The 12869-nt window shown below is 51.9% G+C and overlaps 1 protein-coding gene across 2 annotated transcripts in view; it reads right to left on the bottom strand.

The window, feature by feature from the left end:
• MEGF11 (multiple EGF like domains 11) overlaps nucleotides 1-12869 on the bottom strand; it is a 379901-nt gene that overhangs the window by 198602 nt on the left and 168430 nt on the right. For both annotated transcript variants that reach the window (XM_010363597.2, XM_010363596.2), the window contains one exon: nucleotides 2137-2229. In XM_010363597.2, the coding sequence (XP_010361899.2) occupies nucleotides 2137-2229 (93 nt within the window). The remainder of the gene's footprint in view (nucleotides 1-2136; nucleotides 2230-12869) is intronic.

Here is a 12869-nt window from a genome sequence, read left to right as displayed (position 1 = left end):
GTGGGGGCGTTAAATCAGACAGTCTAGTTCTGTGCTGTAAATAACAGGTCTATTTCCTGGCTTGCTTGGTAAATTCACTCTGGGGGCAAGTCATACTCTAAACTGCCTAGTCCTGCTAATCAAATGCCACCTTTGTTCCATCTCTTTCATTAGGCCAGAACCCTGAAAAGATACAGACCATGTCTAAAAGACCCTCCAGGGCTCTCCCCACGGCCCAGTACAGTCCCGAGCATAGAGCGAGCACTAAACACAGTTACATTCATTGGTGGTTTCTATACACTCAGGGCCCCAGGAGACCCAGGCCGTATTTCAACCTCTAATAGGCTGCCCTCAGCATTATAATCCAGCAGTAGCAGGCAGACCTATCCCAGCAGGACTGACCTAATCCAAGTCAGATACTCCTTCCTCAAAGATTCCTTGTAAGCCAAGTTACGCAAAACAAAACACAGGTAAGGGGGGGGAAAGCCCAGACATTTTACCCAATGTGTTTTGCAGCTCAAGTTGACAGAAAGACTGGTTGGACATCTTCCTTTATTTAGCTCACCTGTGCCTCAGTTTACCTTTCATTGTCTGGCCCTGTTTTCCAGTCATGGCTCACTCAAAGCAGTAGAACAAGTGGAAGGAGGAGGCCACTGTGGTCACCGGAGGTCCCAATACACTGGGGGGTTTCTTGGATACCGCAAACAGACCATGGACTCCCTGAGCCAAAAGAATCATCCAGACTCCAAACAAAACCACATACTGCCTTTGGCCAGAATGTTCTCATGCACTGCATAGACAGAGAGGCTCCAGTCAAGGCCTTTGGGAAAACAAACAAACAAAAACATAACTAGATGTTTCCACCACAGCAGAGAGAGTAGAAAAGGGCAGTAACACCACACTGGGCCCACATGGACCCAACATTCTCCTCTCCGAGTTTTCAAGACTATGGTGGTCAGACATAGAGCGAGCACTAAACACAGTGACATTCATCAGTGGTTTCTATACACTCAGGGCCCCAGGGGACCCAGGCTGTATTTCAACCTCCAATAGGCTGCCCTCAGCATTATAATCCAGCAGTAGCAGGCAGACCCATCCCAGCAGGGCTGACCTAATCCAAGTCAGATACTCCTTCCTCAAAGATTCCTTGTAAGCCAAGTTATGCAAAACAAAACACAGATGGGGAACATGGAGGTGGCTCCCCAAGATGGACAAATAATAGGGCTTAGATGCCTAGTGAAGCCACTGGCTATCTTATCTAATCAGGTCACCAAAAAGACTCTACTCCAACTCAAAGCAGGAAGAAATTTGGGCTTCAGCCTTAGTCAAGACCTCTTTGAAAACCAAATAAGACCAAGATATTAACCAACCCTTAACTGCATAATGTGCCAGTGGATAGGTGGTCATCCGCAAATATTTGGGGGCAATAAACCAGAGGGGAAGGAGGATTCATTTTCATCTGTGTTCTTGGCAGAGAATTCCCTGAACAGCTGCCAGGTAAGCCTCACCCTCTTGGTGGCCAGCCCCACAGTAGAGACAACGCACCATGCCACTGTGGGTTACTGGGCCAGCCCCCAGAGCATCCACATCACCCCAAGCTCAATAGGAAGTCTTCCCTGGAGAAGGTGAACCATCTACCCACAAAAATGTAGGAACACAAGGACCTACCCTCATGAGTGTCCTGTTCTAATTTTGGCGACACAGAGATATCCCAAATGTCCACCAGTCTCATAAATCAGTTCCCCTGAGCTTCTGTGGGCACCCACAAAACCAAGCTTTTGGAGCAGTGAACCTGGGGACCAGGGCTAGATGACGGCGACCTCCTCAGTGTGTACTCCTGGGCACTGTGTCAATTTCACATCAACCATCAAAGACCACATCTACAGGTGTTCCATCAAAAGTCAGAGTTGTCCAGATGACCCCACAATTCCATAAACATACAACACACAATGCCCCCACAGACTCCTACAAATCATCTCTCAAGTGCCACCAGGTTTTAACTGCAGGTACACCTCCTCCCTGATGTTCAGACAGGGTCAGGTAGCCCATCCCAAGTCGCCCCAGCACAACACAAAAATGTAGCATGCACACACCACAACCCACCCCCCTACAAAGTCAGAGCCAGGGGTCCTCCTGACCCCCAAACCCCAGACTCACCGCTGGAGCAGTCGGGCCCCCCCCAGCCAGGCTCGCAGTGGCAGGTGTCCGGGGAAACGCAGCGGCCGTGCACACACTCCTCCGTACACAGGGCTGAGGGGACATGAGGAGAGAGAGGAAGAATCAGAACAACAGTGAAAACCAACCATCTGGTCAAGGAGCATAATCCATTTTGTCACAACTCCCTGGGCACCAGGGATGCTCACAACGCATCACTGGCTTGGGGGAAAATCAAGCTACACCTGACCTGAGTCATTTAATTAACTCCAGAATGGATCCTACAAGAGTACATTTCATCCCCAGCCTCATTTCCTAAAATGAAACCCAAGCTGGAGAAGCGGTAACGTCATTGGCTTTTCGAGAACATTTCCTCCAACGTTTAACAACAGAGACCTCCGCAAACCTCAGCTCCTAAATCCACACCCCTGCTCTCTTTCTCCATCTGCTTCGGAAATAACCTGTCCCTTGCATCTTCTGCTTTCCCCAGTTTCCTTCTGCAAAGGCCCCAAAATGTATCAGCCTGCCTGAAAAGAAGGTCCCTTCTCACTTTTTCCCCCACCTTTCTGCCATCCTCCCCAAATGTCCCTATTTTGGGGCGCTCAAATGTCAGCAAATCTGCAAAGTACACACATGCAGAGGAAAAAAGCAACAGCTAATTATAAGAAAGTAATTAAGAGAGACATCCACGATGATAATTGTAATTAGAAAGTGCCTGGCAATTTCTTATCACGCAGTTTAATGCCGCAGCCTCCCGAGGTGGGAGGTTACAGCGGCAGGCACTTTCCCTCAACCACTCTGGTGCCGAGGATGATTGACAGCAGTTTGAGGAAGGGAAATTATTTTTCTCTTTCTTTGACAGAATCCACATTTCCTCAAGGTCATCTTTTGCTCCTGAAAGATCTGCCCCACCATCTAAGCCATCAGGGACGGATCACAGAAAGCCGCCATGTGCCACCTCTACCAAGTCTGAAGGCTCAGGGGATCAGCACTTACCATCAACCCTGTCAATTTCTTAGAGCGGATCTAGATGTATTTTTTTTTTTTTTTCCTGAAAGCAAGGGACTTCTTTCTGCCCAGTACTGGCCTGGGCTAGGGGAGCAGATGGCCCCCTTTGGTGGCCTCCCACCCACTGCCTGGCCTAAATGCCCACTGGGAAGATGCTGTTGGGTTAAACAACAAGGCTCATTTAATGACTGGTGTGGTCCTCTGGCCCCTCCTAAACACAGAAACTGACCCCAAAGCTGCTGCCTTAGCTTTGCCCAGGCCCCAGGCAAGGTAGACCCCAGAAGAGCCATTTCACATGCCCCACTGGTCAGTGGTCTGGAGTCAGCCTGTCCACTGCAGGGCTGGGATGTGGTGTGTCTGGAGATCCCTAGCACCTGGGTCCTTCTGATTGCTACAAGTAGCCTTTGGGGAGGGTTGTGGCACTTCCCCAGTGCTGGAGCCCCGCTCACTTACAGCCCTGGGAAGCGGCTAACCCAGTGTTGGAGAACCCAGTGGGCCCTGACCCCGGGGACCAGCTCCACTTAGAACCACAATGTGCTGCTCACGCGGCAGCTAGTGAGACTGTCACTCCTGCTGCCCGGGCTCCCACTGGACATTCCAAACAAGCTTATATGAGTCAATGCCCCCAGGACACACCAGTGTCCATCCTCCAGCTCCCCATGGGATGCCAGCCCCTCAGCCCAGCCAGCTCCCAGCGCTGGCCTCAGCTGCTTCCTTTCCCTCATCCCCACCCTGACAGGCTGAGGTCCCCACATGCTCCACAGCTGGACCCATCAGTGTTACAGCTTGTCATATTAGCTCACTGACACCGCCAACTGCTTTCTGACTGCAGAGAGCAGGACCCCGATCCCTGGTGTCTCTGCCGAGGGCGGTGAAATCAAGCAGTGACTTGCGAACCTGCCAAGTGTCAGGTCTCAAAGAGACTTAAGAGAAAATCATGTACTGGCCCTTTGTTTTATATCTGGAGAAGCTGAGGCCTGAATGTTCATGGCCCCTTGTGCAGTGTGTGGCCCCTCAGTCAGGGAGGAAGGAGCTTGGGGTGGCTCCTGGAGCTAGAGGCCTCTGAAGGTGGAGAGAACCCAAGGCTGTGGGGACTTCACATTTTGCCCAGGCTGGACATCCTCCCCCGCCTACATGGCTCAGGGGCTGGCGGTGGGGCCATTCCAGAGGGAACAGCAGAAGGGTGCTGTGACAGGCCCACAAGAGGGTCAGTGGTGACCAGAGACAAAGGGTGGAGGAGCTGCTTCAACAGGCTCAGCACCACACAAGTTAGGGATAGGGTGAAGGACAGATAATTTGAGAAGGTCACCCAGTGACCTGCCTGCCCCCTGCTCCTGACCCTAGACACCCAGCCCATCCACTTACCTCCTGTGCCTTCTCCAAGTTGAGAGGGAACAGCCTTCTGGTGCTCTGAGCAAGCTCCACACTGCACTGCCTTTGCCCTTGGTCCCTTCCCGAAGCCCCAGAGACCAGCAGGACAGTCTGCAGAGCACCGCCCCCCACACTGCAGACACAGACCCCAGCTCGGTCCTGTATCCAGCCCCCGGACCCTGGTAAGGACCCTGTTAAGGCAGCAGCTTCAGGGTCAGCTTCTATGCTATGCATGGAGGATGGTCATCCCACAGTCCCTTGGCTTGACCCCAGGGATGCAGGTGCATCTCCCTCCTTTCCTCATCATCCTGGTATTTTGCCTGCACTGTTTGCTTGTCATAACCTCAATCCATTCATATTTCATAGGTGTTGTTTAGACAGTGTTGTTTGAAGTATGAAATATTGATAGCAAATACCCGAGGCTCAGACTGCCATATTTGGCAATTGGGCCACTGCGTGTTTGGACACCTGGTGGGGAGGGGCGGGGGGGCCGCGGGGAAAGTCTCCTAGGGAGGGTGGCGGTGGCCATCCCTGGTGCTGGGGCGGCCGACTCCGACGCCAGCAGCTGGCAGCCCATCTCCAGAGGCCTGGGGTTACTCAGCTGCTGCTCCTAGAGCATGTGGGTCCCCTAAGCTCTTTCAGACCACAGACCCCCATGCCAGTGACTGCCTGGGAGGGGCTGGGTTAGGGTGCTGCCACCCTGGGCTCCTTCTTGGAAACTTACAACTCTAACCAGGGCGTTTTGTCAAGTCCCTCTTCACACTGCTGCACATCCATCTGCTGTCATGGACAGGGCGGCTGGATGGGCTCTGACAGCACCAGCTGTGTGATGGGGTCAGCCACTTGCCCTCTCCTGGCCCCACGGAGAAATATGAACTACACTGTCACCACCCTGCCTCAGTCCCGATTCTGACCTCCTAGCATGCTAGAAGCTTATCAGCAAGCAGCAGGATGTGCAGGGGTTGAGAACAGACTGCATCTGAGAACAGAATGCCGGGTCTGGCCCGGGGATGCGTCTTATCAGCTCTAGGCCTTGGATGAGTTACCTCCATCTCTGTGTCAGCCCCATCTGTTCAGTGGGGTACGGTGGCAGGATGGGCCTCACAGGCTGTGTGAGGATTGAATGAGTTGATGGAGTGCCCAGAGCAGGGCCTGGGGTATAGAAAATGCTGTGTGAACCTTGCTGTTGTTACTAGAGTCTCCTCGGCCCTGAGGACAGGCTCCTGGTGAGGTTCGAGCCTCTTCTACCCTCCACTCACTCCCATCCTTCACAGAGGTCTTGGACACGCGACGGGTGGTCTGTAGGGAACTGCAGACAGATCCCTGGTTGGGGACAGTGCTGCTGGAGGGCAGTGCCTTGGCAGGCAAGGCCAGGGTGGTAGACAATGTGATGATCTAAGTTTAAATTCCACATCTGCCAATTACAATTACAGTTACAGGACAATAAACAATTAAACCTCCATGCCTCAGCTTTTCCATCTGTAAAATGAGGACAATAGTAGTGCCTACCTGATGGGTTGCTGCAAAGATTAAATGAAATAAAACATGTAAAGTTCTTAGACCAGTGCCTGCCATATAGGCACATAGTAAGTACTCAATAAGCATGAGATGCTATTGCCATCTCTCTCTCTCTCTCTCTCTCTCACATACACACACACACACACACACGGGCTGTGGGATGTCTAACACAGCTGACAGCTGCTGCCATTTGTTGCCACTTCCTGTGCACTACCATTTTCTGAGCACCTACTATGTGCCAGACCTTAGGGCTTTCACAAACACTCCCTTAGCCTCTGGCACAGGCCATCCCAGCACACGCTGAGGGAGGTAGCTATATCTGCACTGTCTCTCCTTTGTGGATCTCCAGCTCCTGGGGGAGAAAGACTGCTTCCCACTCCTCCTTTTTAAGCCCTCATGCTTTCTGGTACACAGTAGGTGCTCAATGCTTGTGAGCCCCACACTCACCTGCCCCAGGAAAGAATACCACAGCTCATGTGAGAAAGGCATGCTTGTTTTCCCCAAGCTCAACCTCAGAGCTTGGTCACAGAGAAGTCACCAAATCTGCAGACCTGTCCCTTGGCTCAGGCTGTTTATGGCCCTGTGGGACCAGGGTGATCAGGGGTGTTGAGGATGGTGGTGTGGGGTTGCAGAACAAATCCAGCCTTGGGTGTCAGGCAGCCCTGATTTCGTGTCTACAAACATCACTCTGTGATATCAATAACTCACCATCCTCTCTGGGGCCCTGCAACTTCACTGGGAAATCAAGATTAAACCAGATGAGGTTTCAAGTCCCATGCAGCTAACAATCCCCTCAATCTGTCCTCCTGCCCACCCCCTCCAGGACACACCTGGATTGCTGCCATTGCTCTGGTTCCCCTTCCTGGCCCCCAAGCCCCAGCCCCTTTCTATCACAGGGACCCCTGCTTTCTTTCCTCTATTCCTTTGGAAATGGCACTGGACGAGGAGAACTCTCCAGGTTCAGGCTCTTATCCATAAAACAAGGGCATTAGAACACATTGCCTTTAAGGACCCTTCCATGGCTGACATCCCTCGATGCTTCTCTTCTGACCTAGGACCGCACTGACTCCAGCACACCACCTTAGAAAGCTAGAAGCTTGAAATACTTCCACTGAGCTCCCTAGCCCTGGGTCACCTGGCCACCAAAGCCAGGCACAGCCTCCATCATCCAGCCCCGCCAAGAAGCCAGAAAGGGAGAGTTTCCTCCCGCCACCCTATTCGAACACGATGGAGGGTGAAAGATTTTTCCACAAGAACCCCCCATCCACAGGAAGGATAACCAGCCCTTTCTTTCTCTCGATCTCCATGGCACTCGGTGGAGGGTGGTTGCCCATTTGGTGGGATGTAGCACACTTGACCTCCTACCATTTCTCCTTTCAGTGTTAGTCCAGACCAGTAGTGGTCTGGACCAAAAGAACCCCACACCACCATCCTCAAGACCCCTGGCCACCTTGGTCCCACAGGGCCAGAAGCAGCCTGAGCCAAGGTACAGGTCCAGAGATTTGGTGCCTTCTCTGTGACTGAACTCTGAGGCTGAGCTCGGGGAAAAAGAAGCATGCCTTTCTTGTGAGCTTTGCGAGGGTAAACCCGGGTTCTGAAACATCCCTGTTATCTCCCCATGGGCCATGCATTACGGATACTCCACATGTGGCTGTTGGCGACTCCTCCAAGTACCCATGCCTTGCAAGTGATATTGACAAGCCAGGGAGGAGGATCGGGAGGCAGAGGGTGAGATGGGGTGGGGGACAGGAGGTTGTTCAACCTGGAGAAGGAAGAACTAGGTGGGGGCAGGTCAAGGTCAACTGACCAGGCTGAAAGCCCAATAGAGATGTGGGAGCCATTCTGTCCCAGACAGAATAGGGACCCAAGGGAGCAAGTGACAAGGGAGCAGATATCCGCCTAACCCAAGGCAAGACTTTCTAACACCCGAATGGGTTCAGCAGTTCACAGGGCTGTTGTACAGGTAGGGAACAGGCCACCATGATCATGCAAAGGATAGAGGACTGACATGCGCGTGGCAGGGCGGGGGCGGGCTCACTCTGCCAATCGTGGGGGATCCAGCAGGCTGCCTATTTTTGTAAACGAAGTTCTGTTGGAACACAGCCATGCCCAGTCATTTACATACTGTCTACGGCTGCTTTTGCACTACAAGGACGGAGTTGAGAGGGTTGCCACCGAGACTGACATTTCGCAAAGTCTAAAATGTTTACTATCTGGTGCTTCATGGGGGAGGCGGCCCCCTGTGGTAGACGGCTTCTGGTCTGGTGGGAGACAGGACTACGGGACATGGAAGGTCTCTTCTTCCCCTTCCTCCCCTATCATTTACTTACTCCCTGGGATGACCAGATGACAAAACAAGGCCAAAAAAGGCGCTTAGAAAATACGAAATGATGCCAGTCCTACTTTCTAAAGTGGCACTCTGGGTCTACCCAAAGGAGCAAGGGCTGTCAACCTGGGAAGCAGAACCTTGCAGCAGCCATGCATGCTGACTCAGCACTTTATTCCACCCCTCTTTCCCCCTGGGAGCTGGGGACAGGGAATCTGGATGACTTAGCGAACATTCGTATTGATGGTCTTATTCAGGTAGACACTAGGGACAGTGTGGTGAGTGCAAAAGAGGAAAAGAGGCCAAACGAGAAGTCCTTTCTTGGCCTGGCACTTGCCAGGTATTGAGTACACACAGCCACATTGAGTCCTGGAGGTGGGGGTTAGTATCACTCCATTTATGGTTGGGAAACTGAACCACAGAAAAGACTAAGTAACTTGTGCAAATTCACATAGCCAGCAACTCAATGTGCTAGATCAGTATTTCTTAACCTTTTATCCATTAGAAGCTTTTTAGACTTTTTTTTTTCCTAATTACCCCTCCCATGAAATTCTAGTAACACAGATACAATGGATATCTGTGCCTTATATATAATCAGCTTCAGAACTCATTTTTGCCCCTGGCAAATGCACATGCTAGAGATTCTCCATTTGTCCTGTTTACAACATTCTCCTTCTCCTACACCTTTCTCTGTGCCCAGAGAAGCTGACCTGCATGGATGACATTAACAGGCTTCCTGGCCTCTGGCTTCTGGATGGGTTCAGTCAATGGGAGATAGCAGCAAGAGATGGGAGGGCAGGCAGGACATGAGGCTGGGCCATGGGTGGTGATGGTGGTGGTCCTTCTCCCCTCAGCTAAAGGTTCCAGGGCTTGCTTCCAGTCCAGGGGTGGTTGTGGCTCTCCTTGATTGCAGCCTGAATGCTGCACCATTTCTTATTGGTTTTCCTTAGCTCTTCCCCTGCCTTTATAAATCATTTTATTATTAAACTTTCCTCACTCACCCTCCTTAACATGCCATCTGGGCCCAGGCGCAGTGGCTCACGCCTGTAATCCCAGCACTTTGGGAGGCTGAGGTGGGTGGATCACGAGGTCAGAAGTTCAAGACCAGCCTGACCAACATGGTGAAACCCTGTCTCTACTAAAAATACAAAAAGTAGCCAGAGATGGTGGTGTGTGCCTGTAATCCCAGCTACTCGGGAGGCTGAGGCAGGAGAATCACTGGAACCTGGGAAGCAGAGGTTTCAGTGAGCTGAGATTGCACCACTGCACTCCAGCCTGGGTGACAGAGCAAAACTCTGTCTCAAAAGAAAAGAAAAGAAAAGAAAAAAAACACGCCATCTGTTTCTTGGTTGGGACTCTAACTGGTCCAGGAGCCAAGCCGTGGTTTGCACCCACACGTGTGATGCCAAAAGCCTGCTTGCACAGGGTGAGATGAGTAAGTTCCAGCAGCAGATCTGTCACTGACTTGCTGTGAGAACTTAGCTGATCCCCCTCCCTCCTTGGGGTCTATTTGTCTGTCTGTGAAGTGAAAGGATTGGATGACAGGATCTAAATGTTCCCTCCAGCTCTGGGAGTAAAGGGCTCCATGATAGCAACTGCCAACTTTTTTGAGTGACTGATTCAAGCTAAGTTTGAGAGGAATTTGTTCCACAAACGCAGGCATAGAGCTTGGCCCGGGAACAAACGTGTTCAGAGGTGCAGATGGAAGGCCAGGGCATCAGTCCTGGGGCAGCGGGTGAGCTTGCATAAGCAGGCCAGGACCCAGGACGGCGATCTTGGCACCAAGCAAAGGTGTGTGTGCGTCAGACTTGGGGTCTCCTCTGCAATCAAGCTGCTCAGATAACACTGGCCATTCCCTAACCAAAGGCGGCCCCATCTGCTATCCCCAGCTCATGGAAGCCCTCTGAATCAATTCTCCCTTCTATTGGCCCTCCACCCAGGATGACCCGCAAGTCCCTGAGGTGTCTGTGGTCATATATTTTGCCTGGAAGTTTGCAAATGGTCTTACTAGTTAATGGAACTATAAAAATTACTTACGGGAAAAGGTCAGGATAAATAAAGACAACTTCCATGCCCCCTGGCCAACTAGCCTGACATTCAGCTAAGACCCAAGAAGGCTGGGAGGTCAGGGAAAGGGTGGTAGCCTCCCAGAATCCTCCAGAGCCACCCCCAAACCCAGCCTTCCAGTGCTTCAAGGCACATTGATCAGTCTGCCATCAGCATTCTTGGCAAGAGGCCTCAAATCAGGTTGTCATTGGATTCAGCTTGGAAATAAAATGACCTACATCCACGTGGACCCAAGTGCCAATTCTGAGCTGACATGCTTAGCATGAGTGATTCGGCCATGACCAAGGTCACACGGCATGTGTGTACGTATTACTGTGTGTCTGTGTCTGTAGCGGGGCTCGGGGAGTTCTAAAACACCTCATCTGATGTGTACCACTCGTTCTTTACAGTTCCCAGCCCTCAGCCCCCTCCACAGCCAGGAGGAATCAAAATGGTTGATCCTTTCTCTCAGCCCATCTAGAGTTGGCTTTTCATTGCTGTGGCCACATCTGGCCCCAATATATGAAGAGGCCATTATTGTTTTAATAAGCAGCACTTCCCCAGCAAGGCTGATAAGGCAGAAGGACATTAAGGGCCAAACACTCTCCTGGGCTGCAGGAGTGGGGCCTGCAGGGTGTGACCCCCACCCAACCTGCTGAGCTGGCCCAGAGTCACTCCCCATCCCCCCAACCCCCCCCCCCCTTTTTTTTTTTTGAGACGGAGTCTTCCTCTGGTGTGATCTCAGCTCACTGCAACCTCTGCCTCCCAGGTTCAAGTGATTCTCCTGCCTAAGCCTCCAGAGTAGCTGAGATCACAGGCAGCACCACCAAGCCCGGCTAATCTTTTTGTATTTTTAGCAGAGACGGGGTTTTACCATGTTAGCCAGGCTGGTCTCGAACTCCTGACCTCAAGTGATCCCCCCACCTCAGTCTCCCAAAGTACTGGGATCATAGGCGTGAGCCACCAGCCAGACTGCCACTCCCCTTTAATTTGGTGGTGCCCTTGCTAATTTGTATTCCAAGGCAGCATAGCATTAAAAGCCAAGGTCCCTGCTCTGCCACTCATTAGCTGCATGTCCTTGAGCAACCTCTCTGGTCCTCAGTTTCCCCTTCTGTATAATGGCTGTTGACTTGGTTATTGCACAGAGTAAATGAGTTAATTCATGCAAAGCACCTAGTACCAGGGGTTAGTTACAACTGTTGCTTTCTTTTTAAAATGTTGCTGTTGTCATTAATATTCCTTTTCCCAGGACTGGGCTGGGGAGCTGGGGCACCATGGCCCCTGAGCACGCTTAGGCTCATTTCCAGCTCAGAGGATAATAGAATGGCCTGCATTAGGCAGGGAGGGGGTGGGGAGGAAGGAGCACTGGTAAAACTAGAGGGGCTGGGACTGGGAGTGGGGAAGGAAACACAGTCCAGGGTCAACTCACAGTCCATGATCATCTATCAGGGCAGCACTGGACACAGCCCTTTCCATTTCTGGTCCTCAGAGAAGAGGAGCATGGAATGAAAGGAGGTCCCAGTCCCACCTTCAGGCCCTTTGTCTCATGGAGCCCCAATGGTTGTGCTTCGGGGGGAAATGTGAGCTTGCACTCCAGGGTGCCCCCGCGCACCCTCTGCCCATTCAAGCAGTACCACGTACATGTGCATTCACTCCACCAGTGTTTACCGGGCACCTCCTGTGGGCTGGGTTCTGCGGGCAGGGGTTAGAGAGAGGAGTCTAGAATACAGAGAGGGCCAGGCCTTGCCCTGCCTCCTGTTCTTCTGGGCGGTGAATCCTCCCCCTACCTGCTTCTGACCCTTCCCCTAAAGAGCAGGGGCCTGGAGTGCTGCAGGAAGAATTCCCTCAGGCACCCCATAGAGAGTTGTCCAAAGAGGGACAAGGGCTGCCCTCCATTCCCACAGGCCAGGATGTAAGGTCAGAGAACAGACTGGAAGCCAGGCTGTCTGGACTCAAGTTTCGATTCTGCTGCTTCCCAGTTGTAAGCAGCGGGTTACTCAGGCAAGTTATTTAACCTCCTTCAGTTTTTTTCACCTGTGAAATATGGACAATGGTCCCTTACCTCATAAATTAAATGCAAGACTAAATCATTAACACTTGTAAACTGCTTAGAACAATGCCTGGCACATGGGAACCTCACTATTTTTTTCAAAGTCATTCATTCCTCTGAGCAGTCACTCACTCCAAAAGCACTTATTAAGCACTTACTATGTGCCAGATGCTGTGCTGGAATACCATGAGCAAGTAAGTCACAGTTCCTTCTTTTGTGGTATAAACAGCCTGATGGCAGGAAAGGGAGATGGCACCTGAATGAGTGAGCCACTGGGTGGGTGGGTGGGTGGGTGAGTGGGTGAGCGAGCGTGCGTGTGGGTGGGTGAGAGTGAGTGGGTAGGTAGGTGAGCGAGCATGCGAGCCAGTGGGTGAATGGGTAGGTAGGTGAGCGGGTGAGCGAGCGTGCGAGCCAGTG

The sequence above is a fragment of the Rhinopithecus roxellana genome, chromosome 5 (assembly GCF_007565055.1).
Source record: "Rhinopithecus roxellana isolate Shanxi Qingling chromosome 5, ASM756505v1, whole genome shotgun sequence".
Classification (NCBI taxonomy): Eukaryota; Metazoa; Chordata; class Mammalia; order Primates; family Cercopithecidae; genus Rhinopithecus; species Rhinopithecus roxellana.
The sequence above is the reverse complement of the archived record's forward strand: the minus strand, read 5'-3'. Positions and strand labels throughout refer to the sequence as shown.